Below are 21,345 nucleotides of genomic sequence, written 5' to 3'. Positions count from 1 at the left end.
CTGTGACACCAAGGATGTTTATACACATGCAATGGCTGTAAAACGCAATTAAACCTGAGCACGAGAAAACAGACTGACCGGGGCATCCCCCCATGGCCATCTCCAGCAGCTGGTAACTTGTTGCTGCTTCACTTTCAATCCCAGTGCTACTGCTCTAGGTACCACAGCAGATTTGGGAATGGTGGTGGTGGTGCTCAGTACCCCACTGGTGAATAGCCACGCGGCTCATTTTCCGCTCTGGCACACAGGCACAGCAAGTGCTCCAGCACTCCCATTATCACTAGGAGGCAGAGGTATTTACCCAAAGTTACCCCAAAAGGCAGCAGCAAACTGAGCAGGGAACCCTCCTCCCTGCTCTAAGAAGATAATCACATTATTTTCTTTTCACTAAATCTATTCCCAGCCATGTAGGTTTTGCATTCCCCATTCAGGCTTCCCTTGTTGCCCTCTGAAGTTTCTAGGAAAAGCAGTGATGACTGCAGCTCTGATATATTTTCAGCATGCTTTACAAGTTCCCCGTTACAACAGCTAGGTGGCAAAAGTTTAGTACAGCCTGGGAAACTTAACACAGCCCTTTTATAAAGAGATAGGCTGTGCATTCAAATGCTTCTTGTTCTAAAATGATATGCACACATAAGGAAAGCTCCCCTTTCAGAGTGAGCACACCCAGCTCCCCAGAATCGCCCCACCGCAGGCTACTCACATCATATTTCTCCGTCATTTTCAGATGTAGAGCACGTTTCCAGAGATTCCTTGCACAGCCTGAGTCTGGCAGCAAAATTAAGACACACAAGGCTGCAGTGAAGATCTTTTTACAGAAAATCATCTCTGACGGCATCCTGGAATCCATTTGTCCCGATGAGAGATCAAATAAGGAGCTCAGCTTTCCAGGATCCAGGCGATTCAGAGCCCTGGCAAGGAGGGAGAGAGACGGAGAGGGAGGGAGAGTGAGGGCTGATCGCTGGGGAGAGCCGCTTTCTGCTGCGCAGCTTGTGGGAAGGGAAAGGGGAAAAAAAATAAAAAAGGAGCCCACGAGCAGAAGCCAGGAGCTGCCGTTGAACTTCCCTACGCAAAGTTAGATCGGGTTCTCCGCTCACATGTTCATACAAAGCACATGCTTTCCTTGAATGATAGATGGGAAGATTATTTGGAAAGATTATTTTTAGACCTTTGTTCCCAACATCTGGCATCCTCAGAGAGCCCCATTCAAAGCCAAAGCGTGGGATCAGATGACAGCTGCCGCAGGGGGAAATAAAGGTCTTGGAGGGGTGGGCTCGGCAGCATCTAGAAAACAGCTCACCCAAACTTTCCAGGCTACTCGGCTCTCCCTTTGTGTGCTTCCCGCTGTGCCCCGAGCCGTGGTTTCAGATCATGTTCTGACAAAGTGATAACTTTGTATGAAGGCTGCTTGAAGGAAATGATTTAAAGACATGATAAACATGCAGAGGCTTTAATTAAACCAAGTTGACGTTAGCTTTCCGCAAATGATTTTGAAGAAGGGGAAGATGTGGCCATCAGGTAAAAATAAATCCATATGCTTGGGTGGGGAATAGGGAAGGAAGGTGCTTTGGAAATGACATGGCCAAATGGAAAGTGAGGAAGGGGACATGAGTCAGCCTGTGCCTGACAATGGGAGAGACTGGATGTGGGGATGAGACACCCGCATGATATTCAGGCACCCCGGTGTCTGAAGGACAAGAATCCCCCTAAGAAATCAGGCAGAAAACATCCCAGCATCCTGCCTGGGACAGAGGCAGGTGCCAAAGAGTAGAAGAACCGTGGATCTGTTACATATATAGAAGTACGTTCACATATACATACATCTATACATGTATGCATATGTAGGTATGTATATGCTTTCTCAGCCTTCAATAATAACTTGTTCAGGGCTTCCTGAACCAAATGTAGGGGACTGCTTATTTTATAATCCTCCTTGAACTCCTGCAGCAACTTGTTCACACCTTCTACCAGGGTGGAAGTAAGAAATGGACCCACAAAATTAGTCAAGATGCGAGCACTCAGTCCTGCTTGCTTCAGTTTACCCCAAATGTTCAGTCCCACTCTGTGGCCAGGGCCTCCCCAGGGAGCTCCGAGGGCATCTTTGTGGAGATGCAGTGACTATATACATATTGCTCCATCTTTGTATGGTCTTCACCATGGGTTGCTCCTGCAGTAACAATAGTATCTGCCTAAGGTGCAAGCAGAGTTTTGGGGTCTGAGCAGATCAGGCTGACAGGACAACCTCCAGGGGAAAGCAGAGTTCAGCAACCACAGCTCTGTCAAACCCACCCAAATTTCACCTAAACATCAACCGAAATCAGGAGTTGTGCTGGCATTAGTAAAATGCACACTCAGACATCATTAGTACACGCAGAGAGGAATATATCACTACCACAAGTCTTCTGGTTGTGGCTTTACTTGTTATTGCTCAGAGGGCTTTGTCTCACACAACAGGATGCCTCCAGTTCTTCTTAAATACAAATCTCCCCTGTTTGCTGCAGTGTTAATATCTGCACCTTGATAAAGCACCTTTCAAGCACAACCAGGAGCTCCCACCAACATCCCGACTCCTGTGCCGTGAGGTGACAAATGACACAGCTAGTCCAAAAGAATAAACATGATTTTTTCTTAGAGTACTCCTACTTAATTTATGTCTTTGTGCTATTCCACTTGTCTGATCTCTTGCTGAAACACAAACCAGCGAGAAACAACTGTTCACGATAAATCTTCCTAATTTCATTTTTGTTGTTTGTTTCGTAGACTTGCAATCTGGACTTGAAGCAACTAATGCTCAAGATTAATAGCTGCTACAGACACCATTTTCTGGCCTTTCTTTTGGCAGATATGCAGTTTTGACATTTACCCAGGTGAAACTAGGGTCTGTGCATTACAGTTCATGGATTGTATACTGAAGAAATGTGAACACTCCTTGCAGTAACAGATTTCAGCAGATGGTCATGGTCTTCACATAGAAATGAATGTTGGTATTGCAATATTTAGGTCTCCTGCACACAACACCTTCCATCTTCACTTCCCAAGGTACTGCATGCAGTGCCTGGACTGGACTATTCCTGCTGGTGAAACTGAGGCATGGGGTAAGGGATTTGCTGAAATTAGACCTTCTCCCATCCGCATGACCAGACTCCTTAGAGTTATAAACAGTGCATACTAAGCTGGTGCCCCATGTTTCAGTTCTCTATCTTCACATCCATTCCTCATGCCGCCCATTGCCATTCCTCACATACTTCTACCACCAGCCTGTCTTGGAAACTAAGCAAAGAATTTCATATTTTTTACAGCATTAAGAAAATCTGCTTTAGCTGGAAACACCAGAAGGAATATATTTCTTGCTCTTTCTAGTTATTTTTCTTCCTGGTGGTCCCTGGCAGGGCTGTCTTCGCAAGCTGTCTGTCTGCAGGACAGCTTCAGCCCATTTCCTATCCCCTCACTGCCCTCCCCATTTGAAGCCTAATGCACACCAAAACCAAGATACCAAGTCCACCAAGACCAAGTCCACCCGGTTATGGAGGCTCCCTGCTCCTGCTCCAGAGCAGTTCATGTTTTACCCAGTTCACTTTGAATGGCACATTCAGAAGGAAAAAAAATAAAGCAGCAGCTGCTTTGACTTTCCAAAGAACTTCTTGTTTAACTAAGAAATATTTGGCAGGTATATGGCTCCAACTATTAATATGAAGGATTCTTAGCAGCTTGTGAAATAAATGTAGGAATCAGGCACAAGTTCTTAGCAAACATAGCCTCTGGAAATAATTACAAATTTTAAATTTACTACTAAGCAGAATTCTGACTTGTCTTAATTTAAGTGCTATGCAGTTGATAATATATGACACTTGAAAAACCCTTATTACAAGAAGAGGAGAAAATGAACTGCCATTTTCTCTTGAACTACATCTTATCTATACACACCAGTTGGGGCACAGTCATTTCTCTGCACGGAGCAACTCCCTCACGCTGCCTGCAGTTACATCTGTCTGAAGGTGCTGTGTGCCTATCCCATATACAAAGTGGAATAAGCGATGCTGGCATAAGACATCCTCACAATATTATAATGTCTTGGCTAGATTTGGCTCCTGCTTGTCTGAAATCTTGGGCATTGAGCAGGCAGGGTTCCTTTGGGTGCTGGCAGGCAGTGTACCTGCTAAAGAATTGTGGCTGAATCCACAGCAAAAAATAGGTTAGGGAAACCCATTGTAAGATCCCCTCTGGTGTTGTCATCACTGTTACACCGACAGCTGGAAAAAAGAGACAAGTATACCAGGATATATAAGTATATCCATGCTGAGCAATCAGCCTAGTGAAGGTGTTAAAGTGAAAAGCCCCAGCCAGCCACAATGACCAGGTGCAAAAACACGTGTGAACATTAAGCACATTTCCTGCTGGTAAAAGTGTCCTGCAGCATGCTCAGCTGTGTTATTCAAAATAGGACTATTTATTCTATACACTTGTCCTGGGAATACACACTATTTTGCTAAGTCAAGATTTCTCTGCTTCAAGGTCTGTGGAGTAGTTCCTCACATAAAATTCCCACTGCCTTCAAGGATGTTAAATGAGATAGTTTCGTATCTCATTACGAAGAAAATAGTCACCTTCAGTATATGGATCTGTACAAATTTTCATTCTACAAATGGCTTCAAGAGGGCAGGTTCTACAATAACATAAGGTGCAGTCAGATGGTAATGGAAGAACGTGGCTGAGACCTGAGTATCTCCCCAGGACCTTTGAAACCTTCAGCTTCACTTCTTACAGCAAAGAAGAGCTGGGGGAAAGGTATTGGAATGGAAAGCCTGGCATTTTATCCAGCTAAGAGAATAGAGTCACAACTGGAACCAGGATTCATGCAACCTGATTAGAATGAATTAAATAATGGTTTATGGAATAATGGTTCTCAGGGAGGTTCTGAGTGAAAGTCCCAGGGCGTTTGTGCAGCCGGGAAAAATGTCTTTGTCCAGCCAAAAATAAGCAGGGTAGGTCAGCCCGAGCCGACTTCCCCTTTCCCAGAGGAAAGATCTGACTTTTAAGGAAAGATTATGTCAAAAAGAGAGTTTCCTCAAAGCACACAACCCCAGCAGCACAGGGTGACTCATTTGAGCTTGATACAATCACCGTACCTTCATGCCAGGGGTTGCTGCAGCTCCTTATCCATGAAAATAACAGGCAGGCTGTTTCCTCACCAGCCTTATATAGGTTCTGCTGGCAAAAGCAAAGGGCAATGGTTTTCTGGGGTTTAACCAGGTTAGAGGTTATTGATATCACCTGGTCCTGTGCGAGGGAAAGGTTACAGCATGCTCTGCCTCCCCCTAACCCCTGCAAACCCTACTTGCAATCCCAACTTTGTGCACACCCAGGTACATGAATGGGATAAACCAAAAGAAGCTGCAGTGTCTTCGAGAGGCAACACTGGATGCAGATGATGCACCCAGAAGGTTATTTTAGGACCAGCTCTATAGGAAGACACCAAATCTGGGATTTTGGTGTGGATTCGTTCCTTCTCTGAGCAGGAGCTGGCTATTGTGTCTGTGCCAGATGTATGCTACCAGTGAACCCTCCCGGGAATTTACAGGATGAAATAAAAGATCAAAAGCAATGCAAAACACAGACAGGTGATTCTCTTTAAGCATCTGGCCTCAAGCCCTCACAAAGCCTGGCAGGGGTCAATGTTAGGTGGCCCCTATCGGTTTGGACAGGCCTGTAAAGAAGAATAGAAACTATTCCTCCTTTTAACTCATTTTATTGCATATGAGATATAAATTAAGCAGATGAATGTTATTAGAGAAGCACTCTCATGCATGCTGCATCCCACTAACAAAATTAACAGGAAGTCTTAAAATATACAATCAAAATATATCCATTACAAAGGGGGAAGGTGCTTTACTGGGGGAAAAGGCTGGGCTCTGGGGTGCAGCATGCGGCTGTGCCTCCGCTGCAATGCCGTGTGCCCGGGGGAACCTCTGGGAAGCCTGAACAATTCCTCTGGGTGGGACCACTGGAGCTGGGTGGTTCTCGCCCACACCGTCGGGTCTGGTTGTGCAAACGCAGCACTCGGTCCCCTCTGGGGCCTCGTTGTCCCAAAGCCTTTTGTCTCCAAAGAGGAGAGCGGTGAGCGTTCCCGCAGAGAGGAGGCTCTGGGGCTGGGGGCAGCAGGGACCCTTTCCCTCTCAGGCCATGGGGTGTGCTGCATGGTTTGGGTGGGGAGGATGTACCGGGAGCTCTCACACTGTGACCACCAAAGCAGCTGAGTCACGGACCGGAAAGCTCAGAGAAATCTCCCTGGAAGAAAGGCTTAACCCTAAAATGAAAGACACGGTGCGTTAGTCTCTCTGTGGATTCACATGGATGTTACAAGAAATCCACAGCCTTGTACCACGCTGCGCGTGGCAGCCAGATTGAGCTCCCCAGGGGCAGAAAGATTGAAGCCAGGCTGCCTAAAAAAGCAGAGCTGCAATCCAGGGGATCAAATCAGGAAGAAGCGTGGGGCACATGATATCTTGTTTGGACCATGGTAAGGCACGAGTCAGAGCCAGGATCATGCAAACATGTGGGAATGGACTTGTATAAATCCATCTAAAAGGCATGTTCCATTAGGAAAGTCACAATTTTACACAAGACATCGAAACAGGGGATATTTTCTGGCTGAAGGTGTGTCCGATTCCCTGCACTGACCCATGATGACTTGCTCAGGGCCAGGCACTTTGATTTTTGGGGCTGCATCTCTCTAAGTTTGAAATCTGCCTGCCTGTGACCCCAGAGACAGATGGTTTCCCATTACAAAAGTGTCCTGCCTACCTCCAGAAATAGCAACTTAATACACCAAGTGCCTGTCGGTGGTACCTGCAAACAAGGCAGATGAAGTGCCAGTCATATACACATCATCGCTGTGCCTGCAGATAATTTCCATAAAGGAAACCTTTAACCTCAGCTTCCCACACACCATTACAGATGAACTCCCTCCTGCTTTGCTGGGGCTGCTCTGAGGCAGTGAGTACTTTGGCAAGGACAGTAAATGATTTTCCAGGTCCAACCGCAAGGCAAATGTCTTAAGAGCTCTGAAAAAAAAACTCCATCTCCTTACATTAGCTCTGAGGATGTGCCAACACTCTCCAGAACAGAGACACAACCTCAGTGCTCAGCAGGATCCAGCAGCCATGCAGGGACCCAGCAGGGCAGGAGCATCGCTGCAGCCATACGGGGATGCTAAGGCTTGTAGTTGGTAACATTTCTTCAGGATTTTTTATGAGATCTAAGGATTTGGGAATCTGAGAGTCACATTTGACACATTAGCCCATGGCTTTTCAGGAGCTGGCTGTGAGAAGGCAGATGTTTTTTTCTTGTCTTCTCTTATCCAAGGAGCAGGGTTAAACAAGCTAAAGAAAATCCCACTTGCCTTTGACCTCCTGATAAAGGTCTTATCTCAAGCCGGTTGAAGACGAACAGCAATATTTTGAACCATTGCAGACTGGGCTTATCTGGGAGCATTCCCTTTTATCTCCTCAAGCAGTGTGTCTGGAAATCAGCACATGTGTTTCCATCATCTACCTGGTCTGAGGGGACTTGCAGGCTCTCTCCTGTCCAGTAGCTCTGCTAAGTGGGCTGCATCTCACTCACCACTGACTCCTGATGCCAATAGGAAATGTTTTGAATCCTTCCTTGGCTTGGGCTGTAAATATAATTAGATGTCATCCCAAAATCAGAAACCAAGTGATGAAAACATAGGATTGCAAAGCAAAAACTTAATGCAAGAATGTTCCTAAAACTACTTGTTGACACCCACATGTGCGCTTGAATGCCTAGAAAGCAGCCCAAAAAGCCCTCTGGGCAGTCAGAGAGCTCCTACAAGCTTTGGCGTGGCAGGAAAACACAGGAGACATCAGAGAGTGTTCTTTTTTGATGTATGTACCCCTAATAGAGAGGATGCATCTTATAGCTTTTATTTTAGCTTATATCATTTCCTTAGCCAAACAAGGTATTTTTTGTAACCGTCAGACATAGTTTAATTTTTTGAAGGTGCTGGAAGAAGTTTAATAGAAGGGTTTTCCTCCCCTCTTGTCTCCATGTGAGGTCTCTGTGTAATGGACCTGAACAGAAAGGTTTAGTATTCCAGCTGAATTCCTTCTGAATAGTTCAGCAGACCGGGAGAGATACATGGAGAGTTTCCATCTTTTATCTCGGCACAAAACTTTCCATCTGAATAGAGTCTCTTGAATGGGAAAGTTATTGTCCTCCAGTGAACCACTCATTTTTAGGATGACAGTAACTTGCATTTTCCACAGATGTTGCCAATTACAATGTTTCCCATTCCTGACATAAAGGGGAAACATGAAGGTACTTCGGATGCACTGTGCCGCAGCCGCAGTCAGTCGATGCTTTGCATTCACTGTCACGTTCACTTGCTTCCAAGCTCCGCGCTAGTGCAGCTGCAGTAAACTGTTTGGGCAGGACAGAGAGAAGAGAACAGAGGATGAGGGATGTTTATATTATGGAGAACAACACATGAGAAATGGCGACATCTCTATTACAAAGTCAGTGTTTTGAATATTGCACGGAGACTTCAGCAATGGCTGTCCCTATTTCTGCAGCAAAACAATCTGGAAATTGTTAGCTAAGGACAAAGCAAAAACTCTCTAAACACCCTATTAGCACCAGGCAGAGAATAAAAGCCGTGCTAAAAAACTGACTATTACAGACCTGGGTCTGTCATTACTTAGCGCTGAATGTGGCTACAGAAGATGGTCACATCTCTAACTCCCATGAGAGTACACTCCCAGCCCTGCATGAGGCAGCTGCTTTTGCCATTCACCATGTGAATTCAATACGCTGGAAAATGTTTCATTAAGTTGTTGTTCAATGTTCTAGTTAAATATTATGTATTATATAACTGCATAAGTTATATAATAATGAAATTATATATATCTTTATATAATTTAATCTCCAACATGTTTCTGGTTTGTTCATAAACCCCAGCCTGCCCTTCTCCACCTCTACCCACCCCACTCAAAAAAAGAAAAAAATAAAAAAAGAGTAATGTAGCAACATCAACAAATCTCTTTATCTAGAGCTGCTTGGTACATTATAGCTCCTTCTAATTCAGGATATGTAGTATTTGCAGAGTAGGCATGCATCTTGCCAGAGTTTGAGTTCAGATTTACACCCACATTTTGCCCCAGTCATCAACTTTTTTGCTTCATCAGGGTTCAGGTTTTTTTTTTTTTTTTCCTGAGATTTCCAGTGCCCAGCAACTCTGGACTCATTCTAATGGAAATAACTTCCACAGAGCAAGTACTTGTATATTTTGTCTTGCCTAAGTCCAGACATGGCAACTTAAGTCCTCTGTGAATAGGCACCTAATTAGTAGGAGTAGAAGAACATGCTCAAAATATCATAGAGTTCAGAAAACACACTAGTCCTATGAGGTTTTGGTGAACTTTGTGATGGTTTTGTCTGTGGAATCCCAAATGTTTTACCAGTCTACAACGAATGGTCTGACACAGGTGTTGAGGTGAGGGCCTGCCCCCTGCATCAGGCTATGAGACACATGGAGTCATGCAGGCCCCACCACTGTTCAGGCATCGTGAAGGCCAAGGTCTGTCTCTGCTTCTTCCTTGTTTTTGCTGAAGTTCCCACTGTTGGGTTTTGAAACAGGATGCAAAGGAAAATGCTCTATCTTAGACAAAAAAAGAAGAAAAAACCAAGAACCTCCAAATTATTGTCAGGACACTCAAGTGTACAAGCCAAACAAGAACAATTGGTTTGTTTTGACCGTTCTTTTATCACATTTCAATAGTATGGGACAAACATTTGCAGTTGATTTGGCATAAGTTCCAGGTCCCCTGTCAAGTCTACTTGTCTTTCAAAGCCGTTAACCACGTCTTGAGTGTAACCAGCCCTACCTCATCATTTTTTTTTCCTCAGTCCTCCCAAAGTAGCTGCATTATTTCATCATTCGTGTTTTCAGTATTCTGAGAGTGTTAAGGAAACTGGAGAAAGTGAATAGTTGAATATTCAAATGCTTTTTCACAATATCTCTCCATCTTTTCTTTGAAGTTTTGAATTTGAACGTTTTTCCAACTTACATCCAACAAGCTCTTTGGCATGAGAAAGCTCAGATGAGGCTTGATTCCTTAATTACATTGTTGGCAGACTACAACATTCCTTCGTTAATTTCTTGATATAAATCCCCCAAAGAGCTGCAAAAAGGAGAATAGTGGATTAATTTAATCATCATTTCCTGTGTGGTTAAATACCGATCCTTTATAGTCTACATACATTTGGGTTCCCTGAACTTCATCTTTTCCACCTAGAGTGAAAGCCTCTTCCACTGTATTTTTTTTTCCCTTTCAGACTTTATGTCCTAGGAATAATGCAAACTGAAGTTCATGTGCTGGGAGTAAGTGGAAACTCAGTAGCTTGGAGAAGAAAATTCAAATGCTTTCTTATTCCGTCAAGTCTTGTAGAGCTGAAATGGCAAGACTAATCCAGCTGGTGGCTGAAGGACACCTCCCATAGCTCCCTGAGCAGCTCTAGGCACTGGAAGGTTTCTGTGGAAGAAGGATGTACTGCAGTGTTGATCGTCTGTGCTGGAACAATATGGTTTTGAGGGCACTGAGGTTTGCAAGCCCCATATTCATGGTATGTAAATAGAGTGAAAATCCTTCTCATGACAAGGTAATGGAGATAAATACTGTACAATGCATTTCATCTGGGGCTTCAATTCAGCAGAACCTCCAGTTATTACAAACTTTCTGTCTCAATTAACTCAATGCTTCTGCCAAAGAAACCCAGGACATGCTATTTGCAGCAGGGCAGATTTACTTTTCTGTGCAGACTTAAACAGCTGTTTCAGACTGTGACTGAAAAGTTATGGCATTTACAGTTGTTTTTTTCCAGACTCTTAAAAGAAATGTAATAGTGGAAGTGTTAGTTGTGTCTCTTCATCTTTGCATTCACCTCCCTCAGATTCGAGGCCTCCTGTCTTAGTCTCAAGGGGTTAAATAGCTCTTCTCCCAGATTAGTTTTGTAGAAAACCTGTCTAGCTACAACTAAGTTCCCTTTTTTGGGGGGGGGAGCTTGTTGCCATCACTAGGTCCCAGGCAGCCTTCGCAGATTGAAACGTTTTGTAGTCTGAGCATAAGGCTCAAAGGGTCAATTCCATGAGTTGGAGCTGATAATCTTTGTGGTTCCCTTCCAACTGAGGATATTCTAGGGTTTTATGAAACAACTAACACCCTCTGCATTGCTGCTTATTGGACAACAACCAGCTGGGTGAGTGGTTGGTCCTGCTTCTAGAAACTTCAAGGAAGCTCTCTGCCTCCTTCAAACACAGAATCATAGAATGGTTTGAGTTTGAAGGGACCTTAAACATCGTCCTCCCAATGACCGCTTGAGCAGTGAACACTTCATTCTCTATGTCAACATGGACAAAGCAAACTACAAAACATGGATGAAGTAGGATCTTCCCAACTGGTAGCCTAGGATTTGTTGCTGAGCTGCCTCGAGAAGAGGTTTTGTTTGGAGCTGTGGTCTTGAATTTCCATTCAGGCAGTTCTTCACACTGCTGTCATTAACCTAAATATCTCAATAATCAGCTCAGACACAGTAGTTGTGAATTATTACTGAGCAATTCCTCATCTTCAAAGGCCTACCAAGGAAAACAGATTTAAACTCTGAATGAATAGAAGGAATTTATTCAAATTAAGGGAGAATGACCCACTCCTGCAGTCTATGCTATAGAAAGGCACCATTATTCATGAGAAAACATTGGAATTTGGGTCAGAAATTCCATAACTTTCACACAGGTCACACATGACTGGGCACGACAGCCAAGCTCCTACAGTCTCCCTCTCTCTCTCATAGGAAGAAAATGATGCTGCCCTCCCTCTTCTACACTGGGATTTATAATGGTAACATGCTGTCATCCTGATTGATTTGCATGTGATTATTTCCTAAAAGATTGGAGCAGATAATAAACGGGAATACAAACAGCTTCCTTCAAGCGAATATTTGCAAGATCAGCCTGTTAGTGAGAGTCCCAGTCAGCAATTTCCAGGCGGCTGCTGGGACAAATGCAAAGTCTCAGGAATGCATAAGCAAATGCATTAGGCACAATACATCCATTGGAGCAGTGATTCGTTAAAAAAAGCAGCCTCTGGAAACATGGAGTAAGCATGTTCAACACAAGAATAACTAATGGCTTTCCCTCCAAAAGGTGGGTAATTATTGCAAGTTGTCACTACTTACAAATTGGCCACATTAAATATATAATTTAGATAGTAATGCTCACTTTTAATATTTTTTTCCATGTATATCACAAACCCAAATGCCAATATATTTCATCAGTTTCCTAGTTTTCAGGACAAAAAGGAAAAAAAAAAAGGAAAAAGAAAATCCTATGAACTTCAGCTGTCTTTGCCTGGACTGGGAATTTCAGATAATAGAGAGGCTGAGAGTGTGCTGACCAGTTTTGAGAGACATTTCGGCTAGTTTTACCTTCTCTTCATTATATACCAGCCCAAATTGGTTTAAATTTCCATACTCAGTGGAGAACAGATGTAGAAAATAATTTCTGGTTTCTTTGAAACATGAGCAGCATATTTTTGATTCAGGGCTCTGTAAACGAGCTCCTTCCAGATTAGGAGGCTTGGGGCCACCCTGAGAAGAGGGACTTGCTGCTCAGCCCTGAGGACTTGCCCTGAAGACGAGGGGTTACTGGCAAAACCACCAAGACATGGAAAGGGTCCCAGGAAGCCCCACAGAGCCTGCAGATCCACAAGAAATCTTGGCCATAGCCCTGCATATCTTGGGACGTGAGTAATGTCTGCTGCTGCTCTGGTCTAACAAATGCCAGGCTAAATGGCTGGATCATTACCCTCCCCGGTATGGGACTGATCCAGCTCCCACTGGAGCCAGCTGGAGCCTTTCCATCGAATGGAGTTGGGGGGGGGATCAGCCCCACGGCTGCTGTTTGTCCTTCTATGGTGCACGCTGCCTCCTTCCCACTGCCTAGGGGGGCACTGCGAGCCCAGGGTCGGGAAACGAGGGCAAATCCTGGAATCTGCAGCAAATCCTCGGAAGGGACGAAACTCCTATTTAAGGAAAGCAGAAAAACGGAGAGAAGGTTTTATGACTAGGTCCAGAATGAGGCAAAGAAAAACATTCCTGTAAGCAGTTCGAATCCAAGCGGATGGTCTTTATGTTTCTGTCATCCTGGCGCTTGAGAATTACTGGATGGCAGGGCCAAGGTGCACCCCAAAATCTGCCCCTTTGAGAAAGTTTCATCTGCTGACATTGTGAGTATGAGAGTAATACTGGGGAGGTCTCATCACAGAGCAGGACTTTTGTTGTTCCAGCTACTGTACGAAATGAACACAATGATGGTCCCCACCCCAAAGCACAATTAGCACTTGGAATTACAATTACTCTGTGTTCCCCAGTCTGCAAAGTTTGACCCTCTTTGGGGTCATGGACTGGAAGAAAGGGAGCAGTGAAAGGCTAGAAGAGCGGTGATGGTTGACAGCAGAGCAGTGTTGACAGCAGATGAGTGTTTCCAAGAGGCAAGGATGAGCAGAGGTTGTGTTTACAGGCTCTGAGGGCTTCTCTGGGTCAGGGCACTCTGAAATGTAACACAATCCCTTCCCCATCCCACCCAGGATAGAGAGGAAGGGTTTACAGTGGAGTGTGAAAGAAATTCTCATTTACAGAAACCAAAGTTCATCAGAGGGCTCTACATCCAACCATCTGTGCTTGACCTCCCACTTCATACATGGGGTATATTTTGGGACTGATTCTTGTGTATGATCAACTTCCCTTTCTGTTTGGGGACAAGTTGCAGAAAACAACAGAGAAGAGAAAAACCCCAGCCCTATAAAGCAGGAATGTGGGAGTGTAAAGTTAGAAAACTGACAAGAGCAAGAGAAGAATCTGAAACTATTTCAAATTCATTTTTTCAAGTGGCAACATTTCACGTTATGTCCTTCTTGATTTAATTTTCCCACTGAGTGGCAGATCCTCTGCTGAGGCAAACTGCTCTGAGACCACTATATTTTAGGATGAATTCCTATTCTCAAAGCAAGTGACATTGCTGTTGAGTCTCATAGCACAGGATTTCCAGCATCTGTGCTGAAATCTGTGGGTTTCACACTCTGCAGGGGGACAAATATTGGCTTCAGATGCAGTTTTCATTGAGGATTTTATGCAAGGAACCATTCCAATTGTTCAAAGGCTGCTTTAAAAAAAATGCTGGTTCTGTAACAAATTTAAGTTAATACTTACTCTTTCCTCATGTCAGAATCAGCAATATGAAATAAAAATGACAAAGGGCTCCTTATTAAAATCCAAGAGGTGAGGTCACAGAGGTTAAGGAGCTCTGGAAAACAGAAATCCTTAAGATGCATGTCTGGTTGTTTTTGTCAGGATGGGAAAGTTGCTTTGTTTGAACCTTTTTAGCGATGGGCTTTGCAGAATGGAAACAGTGTCTGCTGATAGCGATGGAGAAAGCCCCACATCTGAGAACAGCATGGGAGTGAGACTCCACCTTGGGGCAGCAGAAATACTGCCTGCCTTTTGGACAAACTGCTCCCTAGGGATTCCAAATCAAACACTTGATCCGCCAAAAAAGCAAAGATAAAGAAGTGACCTTATCGTTTCAGATTTCTGCAAGTATAAGGACCATAAATAAAGATGTAGCTTCTCTTGATTTTCTTGGTGAAGAGACACCGTAGCCTGGCTATTGATGCTCTGCAAAAATCTATGATGGGCCACTCCTTGTCAGTGCCAACACATGCTGGGGACTGTAAACAAAATGTTTCAAAATACACAGAAGTGAGAGAAAATAGCTTCCCTGCCTCCAAAGGGTGATACTACTATCTCCAAGACTTTGCCTCCTGCATTCTGTAACATTTTCTCAAAATTTTCAGACTTTTTCTTAGAGAAAACAGCTTTCTTATTTCTACCTACACAGCCCTGGGCTGTGAATTGCTGGTGCATCAGGATGGATGAGTATGTGCCAATCATCGGAGCTTTAAGGGCAGGAGCCCCTTGGGTGCTGATTCTGCAAAGATGTCAGCACCAGGTCCACTGCAATGGCGTGGAGCCAGCTCACTGAACTCTTCCCTGAATCAGGGACAAGCATTTGCAGGCTGTTTCTTTTAAAGAAAGAACCAATGTGCGTTCCTCTTGGATTACAAGTTAAAATATCTTCTGAGAATAAAAAAAAATTGGTGTTATTTTCTCTCAGATATGCTGTGTAGGAGTATAATAGGAGCACAATTACCTTAAATCAGACATGGACCATAAAGGAAACAGATGCTTATTTCTTTTAGAGATTAGACAATCTTGCACACTGCCCAATAGAAAACAAAGTAGAAAACAGAAAACAGGCAATATATCTCATAAGCATCAAGTAAATGAGAACATTGCTCAGGAAATAAGTAGATTTTATGATCGGTAGGGGAAAAAAAAAAAAAAAGCTTTTTTTTTTTCCTTTTCCTTTTCCTTTTTTTTTTTTTTTTCTTTAATGAAGGCTATAGTAAGATTTCATTCATTTTCAAATGTCCAGCCTCTAGCAATTGTATCTTGGCCAGCTACACCTTCTAGTTCTTCCTGGTGATTTGAAAGAGGAGAAAATAGACGTGTTTTTTTTCCCCTGAAACTACACCCAGCATCTACTGCCACAACAACCAGCAGTCATCCCTGAGCTTGCCATTCAAGGTCTTCTGAGTTCAGGCTTTCTCAAGGCTGCTTCATCTCCTCGCATGGACTTCAAAGCTTAAACACTTCTGAGGACCAGGGGCAGCTCCCCAGACTGGAGCAGTTCCAAAAGTAACATTTTTTGCTTTCGGCCTTGACCGTCTCTACTAAAACCAGCTTAGGAGAGGCGGGAACCTTAAAGCATCCTTGTGGCCTCTGCTTAGCAGAGATTTTCTGGTTCATTAAAGCCTTGATACATTAATGGCCTGTGTGCAATTTCAGAGACTGGTGCGCTGAACTCCTGCCGTTCGGGCCTGGAGCTTGTTAGTGTAATTTTCTAAAGATTAGCAAGCATTGATTCCACTGGGAAGCCTTGGGGAAATGCTGTTAATCTCCCCTGACCGCTGCAGCAGTGCGTGTTTGTGGAGGGGGCCTGCTGGCACCGTCCTCGCTGCTGCAGGGGAGGTGTGAGTTGTAAGGAAAGTTTTTCCTTCAGAAAACTGCATCAATTCCAATCGGGAGTCATTAGGTAATGGGAGCTTCATTGAGTCAGACACTTCATTTTGCCTCTCCCAGGTTGTCTGAGCCCTGGAGGCCCTCCGCAGAAGATAGATATTGACTCGATTCTGGCTTTGGTTTCCCTAGCTAACTCCTATTAACCTCAACAAGCTTGGACAGGTATGAATTAGGTGGAATTTTACTCAGTGGAAGGACAGCATATATATTTTAACACAGACAAGTCCTGCGTTATTACACAGTGGAAAAAGAAAACCAGCCTGGATAATTCAATTTCCTAGCACGAAGGTAGAAAGTACTACAGTTAAATAGAGGAGGTAATTCAATTTTCTGGTTACAAAATAACATTCTTGGTAGAATTAATGAAAGAATGCTGAGTTCTGGGCCAGTGTTTACAAATCAAATCTCACAGTGTACATGTTTTAGAGTGTTCTGCAACACAAAGAGGATAATAAAGTGCCTAAATCTATATTAAAGCCCCTAAAGGTGGATCTTGGATGCTGGTTTATATATTTTAGTAGCTGTTTATCAATTCTATACGAGCCATGGAGAAAGGGATGTAAATGCTGCCCTTCAGTATCCTTTTCCCAATGCAGAATGATTGTCCTTGACTTAGTTTTACGTTGGTGCAAAGCTCAGCAGAGCCTTACCTCACAAAATGTGTCATCAGTTGTACGTCAGCCATCTCCCAAACAGGGAAACCGGGAAACCTAGAAAGAGAAAAGCAGAGTGGCTGAGGAAGGACAAATTGTTTAGATCATCCAGGCATTGTTTTCATATCTCTAGCTAAGCTGAGGAAATAGATTTGTTGGTCCTGACAAAAAAGCCCTTTGTACATTGTAGGAGAAAGAGACCCTGGGGAACGGAGAACAATAGGCTTCCCATGACACAGGGCCTGATTACCTTCAGGAAACGCATGTGGATTGCTCAGAATGATTGAATTCCAATATTGCTTTTTCAGGATCATGTAATTATATTACAGACTCTATCATGGTCCTTTAAATGGCCAGAATCTCTTTTAGTGCAGTAATGAAATAACCACTGCTTAAAATAATGATTTTATTTTTTTTTTAATGGGCTTAGCAGCCAGTGCCAGAGCAGTTTCCCGTTGGACAGTGCAGACAGCCACGTGGATGCGTTGTAGCCTCCAGCCTTCCTGCGAGCAGTGGGGTGCAGGTCCGCCCCTTCAGCTCCCATGCTCCATAACTACAATTTGCTGTGCTGGGATCCAGCCGCAGGGACTTTGTGGCAGTGGGGCAGCTCAGCACCTTCCCCACCATTCACGGTGGCAGTGAAATGGGTGCTGACTGGTGGCTGCAGACAGACATGTGAGAAGGAAACAAGGGCACAGCTCTGGGTTCCTCTTTTCAACAGCAGCCTCATGGGCTTTGAGGACATTTTGGCCGTTCAGAGCTGGAGGAGCCATGACTGGCACAAGACTTTGGGCAGTGAGGCCAGACATCACCGGCACAGTAATTTCTGGAAGATTTCCCTTTCCTGCCGTCAGTGCTAGAACCAAATGAAAACTTTGCACTGCTTACTGTGGGGATCCCTGGCTAACGCGTACACGGCCCTTCGATGCTGAGCTACCAAAGACACAACAGCTCCTGCACAGAAACCTGTTTTTTCAATGATAGTGATGAATTCCAGAGATCACAAAAGCTAGAAAACTGTCAGCAGAGAGCTTGTGGCTCAGGGAAAGACAAAAGAGCCTCGGGAGCACCTCTCCAGCAAGGCCCTGCCGTGACCTCCCCTCTGCTGGGGGACCACTGCAGAAGAGCAGTATCCTGCTGCACGACCTGGCAGGTCACGGAGAGCAATGGCAGAGAAATTTGGCAATGAGAAAGGGCTCCTCAGGTTTTTAAGATGTGTGAATGAAAACTATGGGAGTAGTTTACAAAACTACAATTCCACCATTGCTCCCTAGCAATATATCTCAGCCTAATTGCATTCATTTTTTTTCTTCTGATTTTGTGCAAAAAAATGTTTGTGAGTCTTGCAACCTGAGTGTCTGCCCAGTTCTTCTGTGAGAACAGAGACAGGATCCATATATAAATCACTCCTCCTTTTCAAACTTGCCCTTTTGCTAGGGCGGATTAAAATCTCCACTTTATTTACAAACACCAGCTTACTGAATAAACTATTGAGGGCTGTAACTGTTGATCTATGCTAAGGCCATCTGAAGCATCAAAGCAAAGGGTATTTATGGGGAAGGGTTGATAAACCATGGCAACTTGCCTCTCTTCCTTCCTAGCTAGGTGCAGCAGCGATGGCTCAATCAGTTCGGCTTCTGTGAGCATGTTTTAGAAGTATGGTTTGCAACTTTTATGGGCTGAAGATTAAATACCAAATGCAGTCTCGATGGCAGCAAGCACAAATCTCCCGAATTCCTCAGCACCACAGTGCCATTTGCTTCTATGCAGTGAATAAATTGGGAAGTGCAGACACGGGAGATGACGGGGAGGTTAGACGTGGGCTTTGAAGCATCGGGGGTGGATCGATGTTGAAAGCACTGTGTTAGCTCAGCCCTCTGGGCTGTTTTACTTCAGCAATTAAAGCCACTGGTGCAAGAAGTCAAAATGGCTTTGTCAATGTCATCAAAATGATAGAAAATTCCTGCTTGCTCCTAACTTTATGTTAGCAAAGAAATCCCTTTATTCCCTCCATCCTGGGAGATAGATTGAAGATGTCCCCTTAAGGTTGTCGCCCTCAGATTTTCCAGGCTGCAGATCCCACAAATAACACCAGCCAGGCTTTCTTCCCCATCAATTTAGATTTTCCTCAGTCTTATTTGAATCAAGGTGATTGTTGCTTTTTATTTTTTATTTTTTATTTCCTATCAGGTTGAAAACATTAAAAGGAGTAATTCATATTTTCAGATAAAATATTTCACTGAACACCCCCAAGTCAAGAACTGGGACACTTGTAATAGGTTTCAGATTCATGAGCAACTTCCTTCTACTTTTCCTGCAAAAGAATAAATAAATATGCAAATCAAAGCTATCAGTTACTTAGTTTCTCATCAGAAACCATAAATAGCCACCCAGTTTATTCAGAGGAAATACATTTCGAAAAAAATTTCGTGTTTCAAAATGGCTATAAAACCAAAGGCAAAAGGAAGGGAAAAATAGGTGCAGTTTCTTCTTGCTCCCAGTCCTTTCATAATATTTAATCCGAACATTTGCTATTTGACATAAAGAATTCCCGCAAAATGGGAATGTTCCCACTGCTGAGAGAGGATGGGCACAGTCCAGAAGAATACCTTTGAGGATGGTTTCCTTCTGAGTCTGGCTGCTGACCTCAGAAAACATTTTCCAGCTGTGAATGACATTCATATGTAGCTTGCAGGACATGCTTGGTTAAATAGAGCAACCCAGAGCAATAAAGACCTTTTTGTAAAACTGTACTAGGACATCAATTTCACCAGGCATGACAGACTTTCAGCTTTGTCTTGCAATCAGGAGAAAATGTGGCCTAATTAGTAATAATCACATTCCTGTGGTGTTGACCACTGGATGATAATGTTATATGGTCTCTCTAGTCCTCTTCCTTGCCACACAGGCAAATATTCTGCCACAATGTCCTCTGACTTTCCACTAGCTATCCTCTTGCTTTGCGTGTTGAAGGACTCCTTAGGACTTTATGTCTCCATCATACCCAAACACCAAAGGGCCTCCACCTGTTCATGTGAAGTGCTGCAGACATTTTTGACTTTTCTAAAGCAGTCCAAAGGAAAAAAAAAAATCAAATTAGTAATCTTCAAGTGAATGTCCCTCACAAGTGTATAAAAACAGAGCACTTTGTTTGCAGAAGATTTTAGACATATGCTAAACTTTAAGTGCGTACGTCCCACAGAAGGAGGGTTGCTGCTCAGACTACCCATGTGCTTAAAATTACACAAGGGCTGTAGGGTTTTTCTGGTTTGGGACCCTGAACCATAAACCGCACAAAGGAGATCTGCCAGGCTTCAGATGAACCACAAAGGCGAATTTAATCTCCTCAGAAATGTGCGGCTGGCTCGATACAGATTTTCTGGTGCACAGATCAAAGAAAGAGTTGTACGCTGGGCTAGTATGTGTCTCCACATGTGAAATAGGTGGGGAAAAATGGAACAAAAGTAAGAAAACAAGGAATGGGGCCTCAGTCTTGGTAAGACTGCTTACATTTGGTAAAGAGACTCTTGCTTGTTGGCTAGTAGCAAGGACTGGAGAAGGCAGGAGTTTTGTTGCTGTCTTGTGACTGCTGCAGACAACCGCCAAATAACTACACTAAGTAGTTTGCTGCCTGCTTCTTTCACCTCCTTAGGAAAAAAAAAAAAAAAAAAGACTCTTTCAGCCTCCTGGGAGAAGTGGTTAGGCAGAAGTGAGTCCAGATGGGAGAGGATGGGGTGGCTTTTGTATTCACAACATCCGTATGGCACATATGGCAGCGGACGATCCAGAGGGCTCAGGGAATTAGGTGACAAGTTGTGTGGCTCTCCAAGGTCACTGCTGAAATCAAAGGGTAAAGAAAAGAGCTGGCTTTGAGGTTTCTGATCCATTTGGAGCATCTCTGCTGTAGGCACAGGGCATGCTGCATCTCTCTTTGCATAAAGGAGCCACAGAGATGTCCTCTTGGTAGCACAGACAGCGCGGCCCTGCCAGACGGATGTTTCCATCAGTCTGCCTTCTTGTCCCGGAGAACAGATGATATAACTCTGTGCCTGCTTGGGCTGCTGGACCTAGGGAATAAAGTAACGGTGTTTGTGGGAGAATTTAAGTGGCGTAATAGAAGTGTGCTCAGAGCAAGAGTCTGAAGATTCGGTATTTTTGTGAGCTGTCATAAACCAGGATTCTGTATCCTTCCCCAGACAGGTCTTTGACAGCAATCAATAACTAGAAAAATGAAGCGAATTGTTGGCAGCCGGATTTAATATCTCCTCAATACGGTACTTTGTTTTATTTCTGTGTCTGGCTGTCATCTACTGGAACAAGATCTGAGAGAAGTGAAACAAAATCCAATTTTTGTTGCTTCTTCCTCAGTAGGAGAAAATCTGTCTTATACCATGGGACTGGTATAATTACACCACTTATATATATATATACCGGTATAATAATACCAAGACTGCATTGCTCCACGGAATAACTGCTCTAC

At 43.9% G+C, this 21,345-nt stretch overlaps 1 protein-coding gene across 1 annotated transcript in view; it reads right to left on the bottom strand.

The window, feature by feature from the left end:
- WFDC1 (WAP four-disulfide core domain 1) overlaps nucleotides 1–21,345 on the bottom strand; it is an 82,043-nt gene that overhangs the window by 12,266 nt on the left and 48,432 nt on the right. Inside the window, exons 2-4 of the mRNA XM_083794879.1 lie at nucleotides 20,376–20,512; nucleotides 16,863–16,922; nucleotides 704–911 (exon numbers count right to left, since the gene is read on the bottom strand). Coding sequence (XP_083651005.1) covers nucleotides 704–911; nucleotides 16,863–16,922; nucleotides 20,376–20,512 — 405 coding nt within the window. The remainder of the gene's footprint in view (nucleotides 1–703; nucleotides 912–16,862; nucleotides 16,923–20,375; nucleotides 20,513–21,345) is intronic.

This window comes from Anser anser, assembly GCF_964211835.1.
Source record: "Anser anser genome assembly, chromosome: 11".
NCBI classification, from domain to species: domain Eukaryota; kingdom Metazoa; phylum Chordata; class Aves; order Anseriformes; family Anatidae; genus Anser; species Anser anser.
Note: the sequence above shows the minus strand (reverse complement) of the source record. Positions and strands in the feature narration are given on the sequence as shown.